Source organism: Phycodurus eques, chromosome 11, assembly GCF_024500275.1.
Source record: "Phycodurus eques isolate BA_2022a chromosome 11, UOR_Pequ_1.1, whole genome shotgun sequence".
In the NCBI taxonomy this organism is placed as follows: Eukaryota; Metazoa; Chordata; class Actinopteri; order Syngnathiformes; family Syngnathidae; genus Phycodurus; species Phycodurus eques.
Window position 1 is genome coordinate 13,633,185 of NC_084535.1, and position 22,613 is coordinate 13,655,797.

The 22,613-nt window shown below is 41.1% G+C and overlaps 2 protein-coding genes across 4 annotated transcripts; both read right to left on the reverse strand.

Moving 5' to 3' along the window:
- Positions 1-4,342: 4,342 nt before the first annotated feature.
- On the reverse strand, positions 4,343-15,765 carry gclc (glutamate-cysteine ligase, catalytic subunit). The gene is made up of 16 exons (XM_061690450.1): positions 15,155-15,765; positions 14,343-14,455; positions 12,553-12,735; positions 11,511-11,624; positions 11,297-11,355; positions 11,088-11,224; positions 10,855-10,929; positions 8,067-8,183; positions 7,619-7,757; positions 7,426-7,538; positions 7,245-7,337; positions 7,067-7,171; positions 6,900-6,981; positions 6,689-6,819; positions 5,107-5,227; positions 4,343-5,019 (listed from the first exon to the last, which is right to left on the reverse strand). Exons 1-16 carry the CDS (start codon positions 15,302-15,304, stop codon positions 4,838-4,840), a joined length of 1,914 nt encoding a protein of 637 aa, XP_061546434.1. The 5' UTR covers positions 15,305-15,765; the 3' UTR covers positions 4,343-4,837.
- Positions 15,766-18,965: 3,200 nt separating this feature from the next.
- On the reverse strand, positions 18,966-22,456 carry klhl31 (kelch-like family member 31). 3 transcript variants are annotated; one of them, XM_061690181.1, is made up of 3 exons: positions 22,385-22,456; positions 20,525-21,727; positions 18,966-20,443 (listed from the first exon to the last, which is right to left on the reverse strand). In XM_061690181.1, the coding sequence occupies exons 2-3, from the start codon at positions 21,697-21,699 to the stop codon at positions 19,708-19,710; spliced, it is 1,911 nt and encodes a 636-aa protein (XP_061546165.1). In that variant the 5' UTR covers positions 21,700-21,727; positions 22,385-22,456; the 3' UTR covers positions 18,966-19,707. The 3 variants fall into 3 exon arrangements, with proteins under 3 accessions (XP_061546165.1, XP_061546167.1, XP_061546168.1); XM_061690183.1 differs by having other exon boundaries at positions 22,351-22,431; XM_061690184.1 differs by having other exon boundaries at positions 20,525-21,701; positions 22,385-22,425.
- Between the last annotated feature and the right edge of the window lie 157 nt (positions 22,457-22,613).

A 22,613-nucleotide genomic window follows, 5' to 3' on the forward strand; every position in this document is an offset into this window, starting at 1 on the left:
TCGTGATGCAAAATCATCTATGTATATGATAACTAAATTAGCCTAACTTGATCTATTTCTTCTCCCCACCCTGCATCTCTTCTACAAAGGGCGACTCAATAACGGGGAGCACTTATCGATTACACAATAGAAAACCATTTCATGTAGATTTATTTCTTATTCTGGGGAATACTGCCGCCCTCTCAGCCATGTTGCACTGTGTGGCTGAACTTAACGCACATGCCAAAAACGGTAATGAGGAAAAGCACTATTGTACAACTAATCACTATTCAATAATTGAATGAACTTCATGATGGCTTGTAAAAATAGTTGTCTATCTTTGGATGAGTGCCTGGTCAACTCATCAAGTGTGAAATGAAACAGCACGTCCTTTCTTGAATTATCTTTTATTTCTGAAAATGAGTCTATGAGAATGCGCTTCAGAATTTTGCCGAATTGTTCAGCTATTTTCAACAGCCGGACTATGCTGTCTGCATCACATCTCATCTAAGTCACTAGGTAAGCAGAGCTGCTACCTAACAGCTTTAAAGCTTCTGATAAGCGGCTCATGCTTGATTGCCTGGTGAAGACGCAGAGGGCACATTAATGGACAAGTGTATGAAACTGCATGCCTCCACAAGTCAAAATGCTTTTATCGTCTTTTTCGGGTGCTTGCTTCCCCCCTTCCCCCCTGCACTCTGGATTACTACTCTCCACTTCTACATGTACAACCTCAATTCCAATGAAGTTGGGACGTTGTGTTAAAGATGAATAAAAAAAGAATACAATGATTTGCAAATCACGTTCAACTTATATTTAATTGAATACACTACAAAGACAAGATATTTAATGTTCAAACTGATAAACTTTATTGTTTTTAGCAAATAATCATTAACTTAGAATTTTATGCCTGCAACACATTCCCAAAAAGCTGGGACAGGCTGCAAAAAAGAGTGAGAAAGTTGAGGAATCCTCATCAAACACCTGTTTGGAACATCCCACAGGTGAACAGGCTAATTGGGAACAGGTGGGTGCCATGACTGGGTATAAAAGGAGCTTCCCTGAATTGCTCAGTCATTCACAAGCAAAGATGGGGCGAGCTTCACCTCTTTGTGAACAACTGTGTGAGAAAATAGTGGAACTGTTTAAGGACAATGTTCCTCAACGTACAATTGCAAGGAATTTAGGGATTTCGTCATCTACAGTCCATAATATCATCAAAAGGTTCAGAGAATCTGGAGAAATCACTGCATGTAAACGGCAAGGCCGAAAACCAACCTCGAATGCCCGTGACCTTCGATCCCTCAGGCGGCACTGCATCAAAAACCGACATCAATGTGTAAAGGATATCATCACGTGGGCTCAGGAACACTGCAGAAAACCAATGTCAGTAAATACAGTTCGGCGCTACATCCGTAAGTGCAACTTGAAACTCTACTATGCAAAGCAAAAGCCATTTATCCACAACACCCAGAAACACCGCTGGCTTCTCTGGGCCCGACCGAGCTCATCTAAGATGGACTGATGCAAAGTGGAAAAGTGTTCTGTGGTCCAACGAGTGCACATTTCAAATTGTTTTGGGAAATTGTGGACGTCGTGTCCTCCGGGCCAAAGAGGAAAAGAACCATCCGGACTGTTATGGACGCAAAGTTCAAAAGCCAGCATCTGTGATGGTAGGTAAGGACATTTTGACCAAAGAATGTCATTGTGTGTGTGTGTGTGGGGGGGGGATTTGTATTCTAAAGTAATGGTAAATCACTTTGTGTAATGGAAAATTAACAATCCCTGTTAGGCGGAAAACTGTTATGAAAAGAAAACCAAGACAAACCAATGTAATAGCTAGCCCCTGCTGTACTGTAGCCCTATAGTATATGCACTCAACAGTACAATTTGCCCAAAACTTAAAATCAAGTCCACAACTAATCAGCATATCTGTTTCTACTATCCATCCATCCATTTTCTGAGCCGCTTCTCCTCACAAGGGTCGCGGGCGTGCTGGAGCCTATCCCAGCTGTCATCGGGCAGGAGGCGGGGTACACCCTGAACTGGTTGCCAGCCAATCGCAGGGCACATAGAAACAAACAACCATTCGCACTCACAGTCACGCCTACGGGCAATTTAGAGTCTCCAATTAATGCATGTTTTTGGGATGTGGGAGGAAACCGGAGTGCCCGGAGAAACCCCACGCAGGCACGGGGAGAACATGCAAACTCCACACAGGCGGGGCCGGGGATTGAACCCGGGTTCCCACAACTGTGAGGCTGATGCTCTAACCAGTCATTCACCGTGCCGCCTGTTTCTACTAGATGATCATAAGTAATGAAGTCAAGGTACAAATGGTGACATCATTTGGACATTTTCCGAAATTTTTCTTTCCCCTTTCTTGCGTATATTCTTGTAGGTTGAGTGACAGATAGCACATCAAAAGCTAGCACCTATTGGGCAAAATAAACATGAGCAAGGTACAAGGACACACTGACCCTAACCTGTGCAAGAAGAGCTGAGTTGGTCAGGTTTGGTCTATGGCTCACTGCTTCCATCTAGTGGATAATAAGGGCTCAGCATTACAGAAGGGGCCACAAATAATAAGGTGCATTTTTCCCCCCAACTGTAATAGGAGAACCATGTGTCAGGACTTCTGTAAACATGTTACATCTTCCCTGGAACAGTTAGGCATAAAGTCAATGAAGGGCTGCCAGAGAGGCCTATTGGTTTGGTTTGACATGCTAACTCAGGGTGGACCAAATGATTTGGATTGATTATGGCTCAGTTTATTGTTTCTGTTATTGTGGATTTTGAATGGGTTCACACAAAAGTCAAATAATTGTGCTTATTCTTCCACATATTGGCCAACTCACCATTCGGGGCCTACAATTGATGTACCGTTTAGCCATTATGTCAAATTATGGATTTGGACGTTTGTTCAGTGGGAGGACAATGATCAGGATGAATTCTGGACAATTCCTCTTTACAAAACTGTTGCAGGTCAGTAGGATTCCTGCGATGTCTGGTATGACTCGCTCTCTTGAGGTCATGCCACAGCATCTCAATCAGATTGAGGATCAGACTTTGACTGGGCCACTTCAGAACACATTGCTTCTGTTGATTTGCTTCTGTGTTTTGGATCATTGTCCTGTTGCAACACCCATCGTCTTTTGAGCTTCAACTGTTGGACAGATGGCCTCCAAGTTCTTCGGCAAAATATTTTGGTAAACTTAATAAATGTTTCCATTGATAACAGCAAGCTGTCCAGGCCCTGAGGAAGCAAAGCACACCCATACCATGATACCCTCCACCATGCTTCACAGTTGGGAAAATATTTTGAAGTTGGTGTGTTGTGCCATTTTCCCTCCACACATGGCATTATGTGTTCCGCCCAGACAATATTACTTTGGTTTCATCTGTCCACAGAATATTTTTGTGGTGGTGTGGAGCATCCAAGTGTTCTTTAAAAAAATCCAATGTGCAGCAATATTAATTTTAGACAGCCAACAGCATCCTCCTTGGTGTTCTCCCATGAACGCCATTCTTGTTTAATGTTTTACGTATGGTAGATTTGTCAACAGAGACCTTGGCGTGTGCCTGTGATTTCTGTAAGTATTCAGCTGACACTCTGGGGTTCTTTTTGGCCTCATTGAGCATGCTGCACAGTGTTCTTGCAGTCATCTTTAAAGGATGGTCATTCCTTGGAAGAGAAGCAACAGTGCTGAACTTTCTCCATTTAAAGACAGATTGTCTAACCGTGGACTGATGGACACCAGGACGTTTACAGAAACTGTTGTAACCTTTTCCAGTTTTATACAAATTTTTATATAAAGTCCTGACCTCTAACACATTGAGATGCTATGGCATGACCTCAAAAGAGCTAGTCACACCAGAAATCCTAGGAATTTTGCTCAAGTGCAAGTTTTGTAAAGACGAATGGTCCAAAACTGATCCTTATTGTTGTATATATGAGCTGCAACTACAGAAAATGTTTGGTTGAGGTTATTGCTGCCAAAATACAGTCAACCAGTTATTAAATCCAAGGGTTCACTTACTTTTTTCCCCCTGCCCTGTGATTGTTTACATTTTATCTTCAATAAAATATGAAAAGATAATTGTTTGCATTTATTAGCTTAAGCAGGTTGTTTATTCTTGTGATTTCAATGATCAGACAACATTTGATGACCAATTTCTGAAGAAATTTAAGAAATTACAAAGGGTTCACATACTTTCTCAACCCACTGTAGCTCAAAAGCCTAATTTAAATAGGCTTATTAGAACAGTTACTTAAATGACATATTGGGCCTCAGACTCTCAGGCGACACAAGTCACTGCTACGGAGAAAATGAATCTTTCCAGAAGAAAAAAAACAAGCAGATGTATCGTACAGATGTATTTGAAGCAGTAACACAATGTAAATGGCTGCGACTACGATTCAGAGTTAAGTAAAGCAGGGCATCCTGGTAGAATCACACTGATTTTTCCCCAAAAGGAAGAGAAACCTCACACAGATGCAGAAAGACACAGCACATCGTGTTAATGTAGCAAAGTTCCGGAGTACAGTATTAACAGTAGAGAGGAAAAAAAGATTCTCCTGTACAACTCTTTGCTACTTTTACATTGTCACAGAGATCACCAGAGAAAAATAAATACACCATTTCTATGAGATAACCTTTACCATGTCTTAACCCTATTAAAAATATTTCCAGTCATAAAATCTGATACAGTATATGTACAGTAAATAAGATTGCTGCAGATGTGTTTTGTTTTTAAAAACAGTGTTTTATCACACTTTTAAAAGTGGACCGATTTCAGCTTGAGCCACATATTTTGGTCGTTGTCTTATATATGTTGCCATGGGAAGTGAGGTTTCTCACTTGAACTTGTTGACTGGATACCCAATGAGCTCTGGGCATTGTTCTTTGCCCATGGCAATCCTGTTGCAGCGCACGAAGAGGTCGTAGTTGAGCTTGTCACTGATGATGCTGTCCTGCTTGTACTCAGGGTGCTTGTCCACAAACTCCCTCATCCACTTGGCCATTGTCATCAGCTCGCCTGGACAGCAAAAACTGAGAGTGAGGCTTGAAGTCTAAAGCTGCAAACATTAAACTTGTGGTCCAGATATGTACAGTTAACATGTACCTGAGGCACGCTTCTTGATGAGCTTCAGGTAATTCAAAATGGTGCACCTAGTGTCCACATCAACCTCCATGTTCTCCAAATAGCAATTAAGGATGGGGATGAGCCCTTGAAAAACTCCCTCCTAGTTATTAAAAAATGAAAAACCAATCAGGGGAAGCTACAACAACACAGGATCAACATGTTTAATATATTTTCAAATTTAATAATAATTATACACAACAGGGGTACTCAATAAACAACATATACAGTATTAACACATACAAAGCAAAAACATGGGATATTGTCACTGTCGGGAGCTCTTGAAGACAACTTGTGTACAACAAAAGACATTGCAGATGTTGACTGTTTCTACAGATGCTTTGTCCTGATCTCCTGCCATAGGGCTCCGTGAGTTACCTGAGCCGTAAGGAAGTGCTTCCTCTTGTTTTGCTGGTTGCAAAAGGTGGTTGCTTATAATCATTATATTACAGTATTATGTGGCCCTTCAAGATTTGTATTTGAGTACTCCTGATATACAGTGTCCCCCCACTATTTGCGGGAAATCGGAACTGAGCCCTACTGCAAATAGAAGCCGCGGGTAGTTGACGCTCCTCCACAAGATGGTGGCAACGCACTAAATTAAGCTCCTCAACTCTCCAACACAATTCCATGGCATCAAGATGCCACAAGATGCTGCAAAGCACTACATGAAGCTCCTCAGATAACTCAAATAATTCCTTGGCATCAAGATGTCACAAGTATTGTGCCAAAGTGATGCTTTTTTAAGACAGGGTTTTGCCCTGAGCTAAAAAACAGTGAGTAGGTGATTTTTCAGCAAATAGTAGGATAGGCAAAAAAAAAAAACCTCGCAAATAGGTGAATCCGCGTGTACTGACCGAATGTGTTGGGGAACACTGTATTCTACCTTTATAACTTTGTATTGTATTACCGACTAGGCAGAGCAATGACACTCTTATTGTACTGTCATCCAATTAAGTTTATTGGATTGCACGAGGGCATCATGGTGCACAACTGGTTAGCACATCTGCCTCACAGTTCTGGGGACCCGGGTTAAAATCTGGCCTCGCTTGTGTGGAGTTTGCATGTACTCTGGTTTCCTCCCACATCCCAAAAGCATGCATGGTAGGTTCATTGAGGACTCTAAAACTGCCCGTGGGTGCGAATGGTTGTTTGTTCATATGTGCCCTGTGATTGGCTGGCGACCTGTTCAGGGTGTACCTCGCCTCTTGCTCAGAATTAGCTGGGATAGGCTTCCAGCACACCCGCGACCCTAGTGAGGATAAGCGGTACGGAAAAGGGATGGATGGCACAAGAAATCTTGAGGTTTAACACTTGTTATGCTCCTGTACTGATGTGTTAACACCAATTGTCGTGTCTGATAAATATTTATACATTCATTTCGTTTCATTTCATTCTGGTATGTCGTGCAGTTGTAGGAAATGTGTGTGGCTAGGTTCTGTACGAAAGGCAGGCGATTGAATGCCTGCTCTACAGTTACGGTTCTGATGTGGCAATTTGTGGGATCGGTGTGTGAAAGAGATTCTGTGTTTCTGCGTGTCTTTCTATGGGAGATGACCCTTACTTTTCCATTGATGATATTGTCAATGCTCATTAGCGTGTACTCCTCATTAGCTCCGTCAGCCTCCAAGCCGTTCTGGGCCGAGGAGGTGCCGTCCTGAGCCGAGGAGGTGCCATCCAGGCCTGGGTTACATCCTGTTTGGGGGCAAATGTTTTAATGTGCAACTGTTCTCTACTAAACACACATTAAACATCACACTGAACTTTTAGGTCACCTTTGAAAATGTCCTTTCGGAAGTAGAACATTCCTTCCTGTACGGCATTCCTCTTTTGTGCCACTTTCAGGTTTTCATCCACCTGATGATAGAAAAGTCAACATTAAACCACAAATAGAGAGCAATCGTAACCTAAATGCACTCATTCAACCAATACAATCCTTCACCTTGGATAAAGGGATAAGGAAGTCCAGTTTGTAGGACAAGATCACTCTGGTGAGCAGGACGACAAAGACAACATAGGCCGCATTCTCGAAATCAGTGAGCTGCACCTGTGAAGTAAAACACGTCCTGTGTGAGCGGTCATCATCTCACACAGATCAGATGTGAAGCTGCACGACTTACCTCCATTGGGCGGAACTCAACTCTCCAGCCAATGTCGGAGTTGGGAGGAGGTGGTTTGAACCTCATCGTCTGCCAATTGGTGGACTGGAGGTTCTGTCAAACATTACCAAGAAGACTAAGTCTCAAATACAACCGACTGAACTGAGGTAGTCACCTTCAGATGCAGACAAAATAAGCACACCTCAAAGTGGTCTGACTCATTCTCGTCATCCTGGTGCAATTTCTCCTCATAGGTGCACAGCGGATCTCGGATGAAAAGGTGAGCAATGTGCTGGGCCAGTAGCTTGTCAATTCCTGCACAAGATTCCCATACATCAGCTGAAGAACACGTTACTTTAAGACTGTAATTTTCTCTATAAGTGTAGATTTAATACCTGCACCCAGCAGCTGCTTGTAGATATCCTCATCTATCGTCAAATCGATGTCGTTGTACTTGTCGCCACATTTAGACAAGTAGCTGTCGATGGAGTCATATCTTGACTTGAGGATTCGATATTTGTTGTTTTTTAAAGGCTTTAGTGGAAAAACAAAGTTATACAACTAATAACGTATTCTTTGCCCCCATGCTTTAAAAGTATTAAATGTTTGAGGATTTGTCCATGTATATCTTACATTTTTCATTTATTTACAATAAATAGATCAATCAAGGATATATGATGATCGTAAATAAAAGAATAAAAAAAACAATACATAAGGAATAAATATATTTTAATTAATTTGAGTAAATATCCAAATGAATACAACTGACTCTTCAATTGACATCTTCATGAGGGAGATATGCTCAAGTGCAAAGTGTACCAGCACGTCGTCTGCATGGCTCACCTTCAGCCCACGTTCCTCCTGTGTCCTGTCATCCACTGAGGCAGAAATAACCCCCCAGCGACAATCGATGTCTGACACGTGGCCTCTGTAGAAGGGGGAGGCCGCGCTCAGTGCCATCTGCATGCACACAGCCATAATAGTACTCAACGGTGGCAGCGTTTAAATCATTACAGCCACAATACATTGTTGATCCCTGTGGGGATTGTTTTTTTTTTTAAGCAACAGTACAGTGGGACCTTCAGAGTCAAACAATTAGGAACATGAAAAAGTTCTGTAAAATATATATATATATATATAAAATAATAATTGTCAAACAAAACTTGGTTTAAACCCTGATCGTGCACATCAGCAAATCTTGTGAAATTTAGCTCTGTGAGTGTGTTTTGCTTTTTTGTTTGTCATTCAACTAAAAAGAGCAGAATTTTCAGTGTAATTACTTAGATAGCACATATATATATATATATATATATATATACACATACATATATACAAATTCATTTTACCAAGCAGATGCAAATATAAATGAAGATATTGTACACAAATGAATTCCAGCAATACCATTAAAAAGGTCAATAGGTAACATTTATCACCTGTAAATACCTCTCCGATCCCTCTCTGACATTTGTCAAGCATCTTCAAATGGTGAATAGTCTGACTTTATTTTGTTTTTTTAATACAGTGTAAAATGTTAAAAAGTTATCCAAAACATTACAAAGAATAAATATTTCATGATGGCGACAGTTTGAGCTTGAAAGTCAACTAGCGTCACAGAATGGAAGGTGTTTGACTTTGGAGGTATCACTGTTTGTAGTAACAGTTCTAGTGTCATTTGGATGGCATACTGAATTTTAATATGGAATCAGTCATCGCTATTGGAAGCCTGGATTGCCAACTTGAGTGGTGTAAACGTACTAGTATTAGTGAACGAGTTTGGACACTTTGTGTTTGTGTTAGCAGGGTGAGGTAATATCGTCATTAACAGTTGTATGCAGTGTTTGTACAAACGTTTCTAGTCAGAAAATGTTTTGACAATGTCTTTACCAGTTACCAAATGCACATTTACGATTGTTGACCTGCATTTTTCAAGACACCATTTGAATAAATTCCATTTTAAAACTACTGTATTCCTGACTGCTTCGTCAAGGCCGGGTTATCTTTCCATAAATACAACAGACTTTTTTCGATAAATTGTCATTGTTGTGGTAACAACCGCCGGGCCGCTCACAAAAGCAGAGAGCTGCTGGTGGAACAGCGGTGACTCTGTAGATGCATACAAGTGGGACACTTTAGGGAAAGTCAACTATTTATTCATGGCTTAAAGTACTCCGGCATCATGAAAGAAATCCTTTTTTTTTTTTTTTTTTTTTTTTTTTTTTTTTTTTAAATTAGACTCGCCCTATGTATGTGTGTCCAAAACCCCCCCCCCCCAAAAACGCTCATGCGTGTGAGCACGGTATAGAGGGGTATGTGAGCCAGATTTCACATGCAGGGAGCGGAGCAACCATGAGCCTCGCAACCGATCGCTGAAGGCTGGGGGAGCCTGTCTATGCCTGGGCAGCCCACAGTGGCCAGCCAGGTCGCAGCTCGGTGCCGAAACGAAGCATATAAGCGCGAGGAACGTTTGAAGGGTAGTGCAGCTAGTGGGCTAGCTAGCTGGCTTCTTAATCAAAGCACAAGCAATCCACCATGCTGTCACAGTTTTTGGGCTGGTCGTCACTGGCTAATTACAGTGACGTGGTCCAAGTGAAACCCAGTCGAACAGAGCCTTTCATATCCACATGAACTCAAGTATTGTACTTCAGTTCAGTTTTGACAAACAAAGGGTGAGTACCCATTTAGGCCAAAATGTTCCTGCTTTTTAAATCTGTTACAATTATCTGACAGCTTAAGTTACAGTAGATAACCATTTTTATATTCTCCCCCTGTCCAGTAAATATTTACCACCCAAAACTTTAAATATTAGTGTTGGTTATCAACTAAAAAGTGTGAATTTGAGAAAATTCTCCTATTTCCTGAGCTCAATTGTCCATAAAGCCCTTTTGTGTAAAAGTATAAATAACCAGGTAATTTTTTTATCAGCTGGTTATCTGTTCATGAAGTAGTTTTATGATAATATCTAATAATAATAATAATAATATCTGTATTTTGGGGGGTTAAATTCCAGTCCACCAACCCGATAAGTAAAAAGTTGTGAAATAGAAATCCATCCATCCATTGCCTGTACTGCTTTACCCTCACAAGGATAGGCCCGCAAGAGCGTGCTGGAGCCTATCCCAGCTATCTAACTATTTTTCTGAAGCGCTTTATTAGAACACGTATAACTTTCTCTTTTTATTTACTTCCTCTTATTGTGAAATGCAGCCCTACTTTTATTTAGGTAATGTGAGAACATTACACTGTTGTGCTCATATGTTTGATTACAGGGTAGAATTTGCAAGATGTATATAATTCTCTCTTATGCTTTGTATCCCTATATCAGTGGCATTAAAAAAAAACTATCAACAATACTATCGTTTATTGTGAATTTTGGGGAAAATATATCATTCTAAAAGATCTTGGCAGGTCTATTACTGTATCTGTATCTTGTGATGACAAGCTGCAGGGACTCATTATTCCAGGGCTGGGACTAATTGTTTCCATGACATGTGCATCCCGGAACTCACATAATGTCTATGTTAATGTATTATAAAGTTAAACATAGTTAACAGACAATTAGTCATGACCAAGGTTGCCGACAAAGGTAAATAACTACAATATCTGGCACACATTTTTATCTTTATCTCCTCACCACTATCGGGCAGAATGTTGCCAGTTGGTCATAAAGGTATCTTGCCTCATCGATGCTGCAAGCTTGGAAAGTAACCTGCAAAACATAATAAGCCTTTTAAAGAAGTACATTTATGGCAAGATTATAGCCGGCGTTCCTGCTATCAGACCGGACTGCAGCATCATATCGCTGACAGATAAAAAAACAAAGGGCTGTTTAAGACAGCGCTTTGGCTGCATGGATAAGCTTGCTACCTGCAGGCAGCAGTTGCCCATCCCAAAGCCCATGGCGTCCATGTAGATGTGGTCAGGCAGAGCTGCCCTCGCCGACTCCCCATCATCTTCAGGAAACTCTTCCACAAATGGAGATGGCGTGCAATTGTCTTTGAAGACTGAAACGCAATTTGTTTGTTTTAGAATTGAGATTAAAAAAATGCATTAATGAGTGTATCACCAAGACTTACTGGGCACATTTATTGCGACTTTCTCTCCTCGTCTGTGTCGTATGTTCCTGGTGAGGGTGCTGAAAAAACAGGTCCACAAACAGTGTCATGCACAACTGCACAGCACAAAAACACATTAACAACACCTGAACCATTATATTGCCCTGACATCACAAGTATATTCATTCATTATCGAGTAAAAGTAATACAAAGTATTAAGTTAGTTTGTGCCTACCTGAATCTTGGATGTCTGCTAATGGCTTCATCTGGGAAAAAAAGAGACTTTGACGCTCCGCTCTCAACAGGCGTTGGTGGGTATTCAGGCTGTGTAAATCCAGGACAACCCAGCCTAATAGATAATGACAATGGCATGAATTAAATATATACAGTATCATCAGCATTGTATTATTATTATTTTTAACTATACATGCTGTTAAGTACAAATTTGGGAAAAATGGTAAACCTAAATGCCATGTCCACAATGCAGATTCTCAAAATAATTGAAAATCATATTTGTGATAACATCACAATATGCATTACTAGCTTTTTACGACGTTTTATTTGACTAATTTACCTGATATTCAAGTGTAATATTCACTAATACATCCACTTCCATATCAGTCCATGTTACATATGATACCCCTTTTGTTGTGACAGCAGCTTATCTTCGAAATTCCCATAGGTTCAAATGGCTTCACAAAACGGTTGGCTATTATAGCACCATGACAAACAGTTAGTGTTATTTCTTGTGGCATTTTTTCTTCTTCTTCTAAATGTCACTAGTCTTGAAAGATACATTTTTTGGCAGTGGAGTGAAGATATATATATATTTTTTTCCTTTACAGGTATGTACACATTTGTACAGTGTGTTGTTGCTATGACTGGTTCGGTGTTTTTTCTAAATTAACATTCAAGTGTGATACTCCGGAGTAAACCCACAGGAATCCATTTAACAGTCCCCTTGGGTTGGCATTACACATAAAGAATAGCACCACCTTCTAGTTTAGCATGGACCTGATAGCTAGTTAGCTATTTTTAATAAAAATATGAAAACATAATTATTTGTGTGGAATTAGTTTTCTCAAACTCTGTTTGTCCTTGTGATTTAGATGAGGATCAGATCACATTTTATGACCAATTCATGCAGAAATTTAAGAAATTCCAAAGGGTTCACACACTTTTTCCTCCCACTGTATAGGGAAGGAGATTTATTTTTTTCCAAAGGTGGAGCGGAGATACAGTGGTTTAAAAAAAATCCCTGACTTTAATGTTTGTACCTTGGAAATGAGGTGATTGTACATAGAATTTCATTTTGGTTTAGGACAGAAGAAGCCTCTCGTCGTCTCTTCCCCATGTTGCCCTCCACAGTGTTGAACTCCGACATGGTGCCGCCGTATGGTTGCCCTGGAGTTCCTTCTATCATATAGCTGCCATATTCTGGTCTCCAAAGTGTGGGGTGGCTGCACAAAGAAATAAAATCATTTAGTCAAAATGATCAGAGATCTCAACTGACAGTTCTCATTTTAGCTTACGTCAGCCACAATTTTGTGGCGTAATGGACTTGGGTGACTGTGCCAGAGGGGGAGTAATAAGGAATTTTGGGCTCTATTCTTCTCACACAACCAGGATTTCCCCTGGGTGAAGTTGGCGGCACAGATTTAGAGTCTGTCATAGACAACGTGGCAAGCACAACATGAGCAGCCACGTATAAACTCTTCTGCACAGTCTTCCTATGGAAAGTAACGCAGCAAAACATTCCAAAGGATGGGTGGGGACTGTCTGCCAAGCAGATGCTCCACCAGCATGAGAACATTATAGCCTTACTTTTTTTTGGGAACTTACTTAACTGTCAAACGATGCAACGGTATTTCAGACCATAAGGATTTGCCTTGTGGATCCAGAGGGTTAAAGGTTCGAATTGCACTGAGAACCAAAGTATAGAAATGAGAGATGCTAATCTGCGCCATGAGGAGTTTTTGTTGTTGGTGTACTTATGCGTAGAACATCCATCCCCTTGTCTGCGTGGCTTTATTTTTCCACATGTGAATTAGATGTGTATGCGTGTAATGCATGCGACTTTAGCTCTTTGTGGAGCATGCATTGAAAAGCAAGGACATTTTCACACAAGTGCAAATCTTATAATCATCAATCCATTTTCTATACCGCTTATCCTCACTTGGGTCGCGGGCTGCTGGAGCCTATCCCAGCTATCTTTGGGCACATCCCGAACTGGTTGCCAGCCAATTGCAGGGCTCATACAAACAAAGAACCATTCACACCTATTGCCCATAGGCAATTTTAAATGAATAAAGTGGCAAGATTAAGCGGAAAGTTTCACGCAAACACGCACGTGCGCGCACACACATACACACAAATTAGTACATTCATGTGTAGGTGTGGCTTTAATGGGTCACGGTCTCGTGAGTAATTTTAGGAACTCTGAATCCAGCTGCAGTTGGCCACTTTCCACTCATGCTCCTTGCAAGTGTTTTCTTTTGTATTCCCGTGTTTGGCTGCTTGTCCTGTTCAATAAATGGCTGAAAGTGCATTGCATCGGTGAGTGTGGCTCTTCTTATGTTTCCCCACTACGCTAGAGCGGCGGACTATCTGAAGCTGAAGGAGAATTTTGGGTTGCGACACAAAGCAAAATAAAATAAATATATATATTTTTTCATCGATTAAGGTGGCTTGTAACTTCAAAAACTGTTGATGCACTAGTAATCAAGGTACAACTGTATATGTATATCTACAGTATGTATACATAGTATGTCGCTGAAAGAATAATTGCTCATGATGAGAATTTCTTTTAAAAAGGATTCATATATTTACTTTGTTTTTGTTTTATTTTATTTTAAAAACCTTTACTTATGGAAATGTATGGCAGTTCAAATTTGCAGTCGGCAAATATAAATGATTATCTTATGTCAGTCATGGCATGATGAATAGAGACTCGCAAAAATAATAGTTTTAGGTGCCAATACATACAGTGAGTGAGAAACGACAGCAGTCGTGGGTTTGGCTGCAAGGCAAAGTTTCCTGATGCTGTGTCTGAGCTGCTGTAACTTACTTGGGATTTATCTTTTCACCTTGGCCTTGGAGGGTATCCAAAATGTGACAGCCATTCAGCACCAGTAGAACCTTTTCATTCTTGTCATCCAGTTCCACCAACATGTATTCAACCTTAGAACAGATAAAAGATTCTGAATAAACATCAGCGCTGTATGACAAAGCACAAACTATATTTTTACTCCACCAGTCACGCCATTCCAACTCATGAGGGTGTGCATGCGTTTCCTTGACTTTTGACTCAGCTACACTTGTAATCCCCTGTCTCAAAGAGGGCTTCGTCTAGAACAACAGCATTCCACATTGTTTGAAATCATATTCCACATGAGAGATCAAAGTTAGTGACGGCAATTGCTAAACATACTTTTATTGATTTAAGTGCTTTGATAGCCATAAAAGCTCGGCAAGGTGCAATTGTTTTATTGCTATGGTAGTATGACAAAAATCTACTTAGCCAATCTTCAAGAATTTGGTGGTGCATGGTTCAAAGAATTCCTTACGAAAGGGGAGGTTTATGGAATAATAACATTTCAACACTCAAATGTACAGGCGCTCCTTATGAGCGAAAATATTTTATGTAATATGCTGTCTTATTACATTTTTTTATTTTTTAAATAGTTTTAACCAAATGACTTGCCCCACTTAAACTCATCACTGCACTTCGAATGGAGCACATGACTGTCAGTGCGTCTGGAAAATATTTCCCCAAAACACTTTAGTCAAATCAACCCCAGCAGCATTCTATTTGCAGCGGGTCCTCATAATCGTTTATTTTTTTAACCATAAAATGAGAGAAATAGATCAAAATGTTACCTCATCGCCCCATTTCAGCACATCCTTCTGCCGGTCCTTCAGGTTGTTGTAAATTTTGACAAACTGAATGATGCCGTGCGTTCTGATGTGATCCGCATACTTCTTGGTATTTTCCCAGTTCAGCGGGGACCCTTCACTCAGTAAGCCCATCTCGCAGCCACTTTCGGCCGCGTGCCTCGCCGCCTTCTTCGGCTAAATTTCACCTAACGCCGAGTGCTAGCTAGCTAGCTAGCTCGTCTGTCCCAATTTGTGTCCAGCTAGCATAGAGTCGCAGACCCCCCACTCCCCCCCCCAAAAAAACAAAATATGCAGGATGATCCTTAACTTGCCCTTCCGGGAGATCACAGGTTATTTTAGTTGTCTAAAGGTGTTGATCAATGAGATGACCCTCTGTTTAACTTCACAGCTGTCATCCAGAAGAGGCAAAAATGGCCCCTGTTATCTGCTCAGCTAAAAGTCACGCTGCGGCTGGAACGATGTTCGCCGAAAAGCACTATGTCACTCGCCTTGCTCGTTTGTTTGTTTTAAATGTGCACTTCTGTTGTGCGTTGAACCAGTTGAGCCGCTGGTGCCGAACCAACCCACTTCCACACAGTTGTACATAATGCAAGTCCCCCTCCCTCCACTAAGTTACCACGGCGTCACTATGACTCAGCGTTCTTCGCGAATCTCACCACCTGTCACTCATTCGGAAGGACGGCGCCCTCACGTGCAGACGGAAAGTTTAATGTATTGTATATATCCAACGAGTCTCAAACCTTGAAGAAGATTAAGTAAATATATATTTAAATGATCACGTCGTAAAATTGAGATGATCAAGACGCCAGTGTGAGGGTAAAATGTAGTTACATTGAGACTGAAGAAGTAATTTGACAAGAAAAAGAAACGCAGTTTTAAAAAAGTGAACTTCAAAATTCCCACTTTTTAACAGACGGAGTGATATTTTTCTTTTGTGACATCCATCCATCCATCCATTTTCTGAGCTGCTTCTCCTCACTAGGGTCGCGGGCGTGCTGGAGCCTATCGGAGCTATCATCGGGCAGGAGGCAGGGTACACCCAGAACTGGCTGGCAGCCAGTCGCAGGGCACATACAAACAAACAACCATTCGCACTCACATTCACACCTACGGGCAATTTAGAGTCTCCCATTCATGCATGTTTTTGGGATGTGGGAGGAAACCGGAGTGCCCGGAGAAAACCCATGCAGGCACGGGGAGAACATGCAAACTCCACACAGGCTGGGCCGGGGATTGAATCCGGGTCCTCAGAACTGTGAGGCAGACAGTCTAACCGTGCCGCCTCTTTTGTAGCAGTTCAAATTAATTTTGTCCTTTTGCAACAATGCTGTTTAACTTTTAGCTTGATCAGCCTTTAAATCCTTTAACTGAAGTAATATGCTCACTTTTTTTCAATACAAATTGAATTCAGTAATATTTCCACTTTCCTCGACTTTTTATTTGTCAAATATATTTATAAAATTAAATGTCTAAATGCATTTAATTATTGCTATATTCTTCCACAGAAGTAGGATGAGTCTCATGATTTGGGATTAAAAACAAATGATTGAAACTGAGTTCTTAAAGTGCAGTAGCAGATTAAAATGTCAGATATCTTTCCTTTAGTTTTGGACTTTAAGGTTTGTTTCTTCAATGTTATGAAGATAAGGTATAGTTACCAAAATATCTAACATGTTTTGAACCCGAGTTGCCCTTATCCGCGCATTGTGTAATGTGTTAGGAAACAAAGAATACCACAGCAAACAATGATCAGAGGAGTGTTGCATAGTTCTGTGAGACAACATTTGACCCAAATACCACTGAATGATTAAATCATAAAATGAAAAGTCCTACGATTGGGTGGCCATCAGTCCAAGGTGTGCCCAGTCCCTCGCCCAAAATCAGATGGGATAGGCTGAGGAAGTGGAATAGCAAATGGATGGATAATTCATTAGACAGGCTGTATCTTGTTTTATTTTATTTTCCACTTCAATTCATTGGACAGGCTGCATCTTTTTTTTTCTTTACTACCTAAATTAATTGGACGGGCTGTATCTTGTTTTTTCTTCTTCTTAAGTATTGTAATGCTGCTTGAATGCACACAAATGTTGTTGGAGGCAGCTGGATAAAGCAAAATAAGTTTTAATATTATGTCAACAAAGCAAACATACAAACTTGTGTTTTAGGTCCTTGAGTAAATGAAAAATTATTTAAAAAATAATAATAATAATGAAGAGATACTCTGAAACAAATTACTAGGGTCCCATAAACTATATGGGTTATTTTCATTTACTGAAATTTTTTAAAGGGAAACTGCAGGAAACAAAAAGGATATGCGTCAGGCTGGAGTCACAAGAGAATCACAAGACGGGTTTCTGAGAGGGAACGGTTAAAACAACATATGTCGCCAGTAATTTAACAGGTTTCCAATCAGAAAACCATTAGTTTCTACTGAGAAAAAATGCTTTGAAGCGATCAATTTTACAGCTGTTAAATCATAAACTAGCCCCTGGTCACAAAGAATACATTGTGACTCTGCAAGAAAACACTACACGTAAATGCAAATCTGACTTGGGTGTATTATTGTCTGTGGTCAGACTCAAAGAAAAACAAGTAGCTTGTGGACGAGTGGATGTTGTCCCTTGTTTGAGAAATTGTGATAGCATTTTAAGAGGTCATGTTGGGTGACTTACTGTGTCTGGATCTATCTACAGTATCTGTCTGTCTGTCTGTCTGTCTGTCCGTCCTTCCATCCATCCATCCATCCATCCATCCATCCATCTATCCATCTATCTATCTATCTATCTATCTATCTATCTATCTATCTATCTATCTATCTATCTATCTATCTATCTATAGCATTTTCAATAGAGCACATGCTATTATATTAAAGACGCCAGTAGTCATTTGTTAAGTAGAACAATGTACTGTATAAGTCAAGGCTGATATGAGAAAGCCAAAATAATCCTGTACAATAAGATCAAAGTCCTTTGGTTCAAGTTTCAAACCCTGAAGCAAAAGTTTTAATGCTCTTTTTAGACAGATGCTTTGCTGATTTTTGCAGTCGGGACAGCTGCAAAGTTCTTTCCTGACAGATTTGATGTGAGCTTAAAGATGGGAATTCAAATAAGCATACCACAATATTTTTATAAAACATGAAAATAAAGCTGGTCTGACCACATCCCTGCTGATCCACAACCGGGCGTCGGGCAGTGTGCCCGTATACAATATTTGTTCATATGTTATAGACCTATACCCTGAAAACATATTCCCCAACACAAGCTAAATACTGTAATAATATGAGTAAATCACGGATAGTGTAGTGGTTCACTGGACAACGTTGGTTCCGTTCCCATTCAGCGACAGTGTAAATATGAGGGTGAATGGATGGTTGTCTCCGTATGCAATGAGATTGTCTGACAACCAGTCCAGCTTTTAGTCTGTCTTTGGCCGGAAGTCAGTTGGGTGAGATTGCAGCTTCCAGTAACCCTCATTGGGATAAGTGTTATAGAAAATGGATGGATAATACTAGCAATACGAATACTTTTAATATTTTCATAGTTTGCTTTGGCTCAAGATGGGTTAACTTATTTAGGAATTAAAATAACTCCTGATTTTGAAAATAGTATATCAGCAATTTATGTCCATGGTGTTAAGAATACTTTAATAAAATATATTTCAATACATTACTGTATACATTTTAGCAAATGATGACAGCAGTCCTGCTAATATATCATTTCTTTAATTTAAAAACAAACAAAAAAATCATGAGCAACCAGGGAAATATTTAAACTCCCAAGAAAGCTCAGGCAGAACCATTTTTATGAAGTTACAATACTTCATTTCATTTATTTTTATTTTTTTTTACAAAATAATTTTCGAAACCCATTCAAATGTCATCCTTGCAACATTTTCCCAGCAGAATCTGTTTTTTCCCCCGCCCCTTCTCACGTACAGTGTTTATGACAATCACACTAAATAACCATTGAGTGCTGAGCTTGCTCTGAAGTTTGTTAAAAACACTCATAAACACCTACTCCTAGTAGGTGTCGTTCCAAGATTAATTCCAACCACTTATACTGTTCAAGTATCTGAGAATCACAGTAGCTCCAGTCTCCATAAACTATCCTTTGAAATAAATATAGGTGTTGTAAGTGCATGTACAATATGACTGTCATTATATTGGGTAAATAAAGGCAAACAAATGTCTTTACACTGTAATTTTAATTTAAGTATTAAAGACATTTTATATGCAATAGAATGAGGGCAAATTAAATGCTATCATCTGAATTGGCCCCATAGAAAAATGTCTGCCTAATAATAAGCTAATGTCTGTATCATAAACATAATGATTCCCTAATAATGCCAAACGTAAACATCCAGCTGCCAAACCGTAACTTTAAATGCACTTTATTTGCTCTTTTATTAAAGTTAAAGACCCTATTTAAAAAACGTTCTCGTGCTCACCACAGGGAGTTTTTCGATCCAAGGCATCTGTGACAGACAAATTGAGGCCTGGAAGCATATAAACTACATCATCATTAGCATCTTGCTGCTTATATACTGACTGGTGCAGATGAAACTGAACTGGCTCTAGATTCTCGTGTTGTTTTTCGACTGGGTATGGTGACGACGCAGCATGAAATGCCGACTGTAGGTTCTGGCAACTCGTCGTCCTCAGTCCATTCATTGAGGTCAGCATTATACACCTGAATACACTTCTTGTACTTCTTCTCACCCTCATTCCATCCCCCGAGGAGATACATCTTGTTGTTCAAAACGGCAATGCCAGCCGTGCTCACGCCTGTGTGAAGAGGAGCGCAGTAGCTCCACTGCCCGTTGTGAGGGTTGTAGCACTCTACAGCCAGGACATCCACCCTCTCCCCACGACCTCCCAGCTGACTACCACCGATGGCGTAGGCGCGATCTCCCACTGTGGCGGCGCAGTGCCAACCACGAGGTGAGCTCAGGCTGCTCTTATCCTGCCAGCAGTCGGTGGACGGGTCATACGAGCACACGGCTCTGGAGTAGGCGTTGTTGATGTAACCTCCAGAAACGAGGATCTTTCCTTCAATGACTGAGTTGGCGTGACAGCAGCGGGGCACCTCCATGGGCGCTTTCATCTGCCACTGGTTGGAAGAGGGCACGTAGCACTCCACTGACGCCTGAACACCGTTAGCGTTACGCCCGCCAACGGCAAACAAAAGGCCATTGAAGGTGCTGAGACTGAAGTGAGTGCGTTTTTGGATCATGTTGTTCAGATGAATCCAGGTGTTGAAGCGGGGATCATACCTTAAGAATGCAAAGGTAGTTAAGTTTCAAAGCCTACACAAATCACCATGACATATGGCGACATAAGAGATTGGTTTGTACCTGCAGAAGTTGCTGACGGCATGCTTGGCCTGGTTCCTTGCATCATTCTGGTCCTCACCTCCCGCCACATACAGGAAGCCATCCAACATTGCCACACACTGATTAAAGCTCTTTGCTGGCATTTCTGTCAACCGATTCCACACATTGTCGATGTCCCTGTAGAGGATGTCCTTGCTGAGAGATTTCTCCGTCAAGGCGGGGCGTCCTCCAACCGTGAGTATCACCTTGAGTCCACCGCGCACTTTTGTTCTACGAGACTGAAGGATATTCTGTTGGTATGGCAGCAGGTGGTAGTTCATGGCATCAACGAGGAGGCGGTGGCACTCATGGTCTTGCATCATTCTAGGCACACTCTGGATGTGATTAACCAGGTCTTGGGCGGAGATCGTGCCGAAACGGATGTGAGTTAGGAGATCTGCCGCGTACTTCAACCTCTTCTCGTCAAAGTCCAACCATTTCATGGCGATCTGGAAGGCTGTGACCTCGGAGGGAAGCTGAAGAGAATCGTCCGAGAGAAAGTCGCTAATCTGCTCGTAGGTAAGCTTCAGGAAGTGGTCCATCTCGGAGAACTCAATGAAGTTTTCCCGCATGTACTTCTGCGCCGCCTCTTTGGTTTCTTTAAGATTGTAGGCATCTGCAATGTTGGCCACGTACATGCAGTTCTCAACGCTGAGCTCCTGCATGAGGAAGTCACTGCACATCTTCACTAGGGTGCCGATCTGTAGGAGCCTCGCCGCTGCGATGGTGCTGCCAATGCTGTAGAGCGACAAGGTGAGCTTTCCAGAGTACGCATATGTGATGCTTGTGGCAAGGCCCACAGGGGAGAGGTCGTTCAATTCAATCTTCTGTAGCGTTGAATCCTTTTTCAGGATGTTACGTATGTACTCGCTGCAAGAGGCCATGACGACCTTATGGACGTCAAAGGACTTTGACTTGGTGGCAACTGTTAGATCACAGAGGAAACTGTCATGCCGCATACTGCTCAGACCCTCTAGGAGGTTGGGGGCATACACAGAATCTGTAACCTCAGTTGAAATACAGCTGAATCCATTGCTGCCCTCCAACAGTGTGTTCAGCCCGTTGATCTTGTTGACAGGGCTGTCCTCAACCATGATTGTCATCTCATTGATGTCTCCTTTATTCTTCTTGGTCGTCTTGTTCTTTTTGGGGGCCATGGCTGAGACAACAGAGCACAACCCAGACCTTTTGAAAATATAAATACAACATGTCACGATTTGACAAAAGATTGACTGCCGAAAAGCAAATAATCACTGACATGATCTCTCTGCCCCATCGGACTGAACATACTAAGAAGTTACACCTTGAAAAATTATCTCTAGGCGCAAGCAGACACTGACACCGTTGAAGCATGTGTTGTGCCAGGCGATGCGCGAGCTATTGAGTGCGTCACCACAGCCCTGGTTGCATCTGTCACATTTTATCAGCAGTTTGTCCAGGAATAGCACACACTGGAACTGCTCACCCCTGATGTCCCTTTTATAGACTTTGAGGGACTGACACTAGGCCTTGTGTGCTCTCAAACTATTTTGGTTAAATTTAAAATTCTAAAATACATATTATAACAACTATTTGTAGCTTGTATTGAATAACTTTTACAATTTACAACACTTTAAAACACGATTCTTCACACAATTCACGTACCATGCTGTCAGTGTGTCACTTATAACAATAAAAAAAAAACTCTTTGCAATGGTTGAACTTTAAACTTGATGTCCAACCAACAAAGCCCAAATAAGAGTGAAAAATATACATATTTTCCAAAATTGAAGGTATAATATATATCAACATGGCAGCATGAACTTTACCATTAGAGTTACTTTGCAAATAAATCCCAAATACCTGAAGAATGAAGTGCTGGGGAAAAAGGAACTTGTGCCTCCACTTACTGGAGCAGGAGAGAGAGACCAGCAGTCACACATACAGAAAGATAAATCCTCTTAACTCCTCCTCTAGGGGAGTGGGTGCCAATCACACATTGTGAAATGCATGTGGCATGGGGTAGACACCATCCACCCACCCCCAAACCCTGTCCAATAGTTAGGCCACACTCACAGATAATAGCTTCCAA

Coding starts and splice junctions, on each gene's coding strand:
- gclc (XM_061690450.1), bottom strand. CDS start 15,304: ATGGGCTTACTGAGTGAAGGGTCCCCGCTGAACTGGGAAAATACCAAG. Junction 7,758..8,066: donor AGGAGGAACGTGGGCTGAAG/GTGAGCCATGCA, acceptor TTTCCACTAAAG/CCTTTAAAAAACAACAAATA. Junction 7,172..7,244: donor TTGAGTTCCGCCCAATGGAG/GTAAGTCGTGCA, acceptor TTTACTTCACAG/GTGCAGCTCACTGATTTCGA.
- klhl31 (XM_061690181.1), bottom strand. CDS start 21,699: ATGGCCCCCAAAAAGAACAAGACGACCAAGAAGAATAAAGGAGACATC. Junction 20,444..20,524: donor GCCGTCAGCAACTTCTGCAG/GTACAAACCAAT, acceptor TGCATTCTTAAG/GTATGATCCCCGCTTCAACA.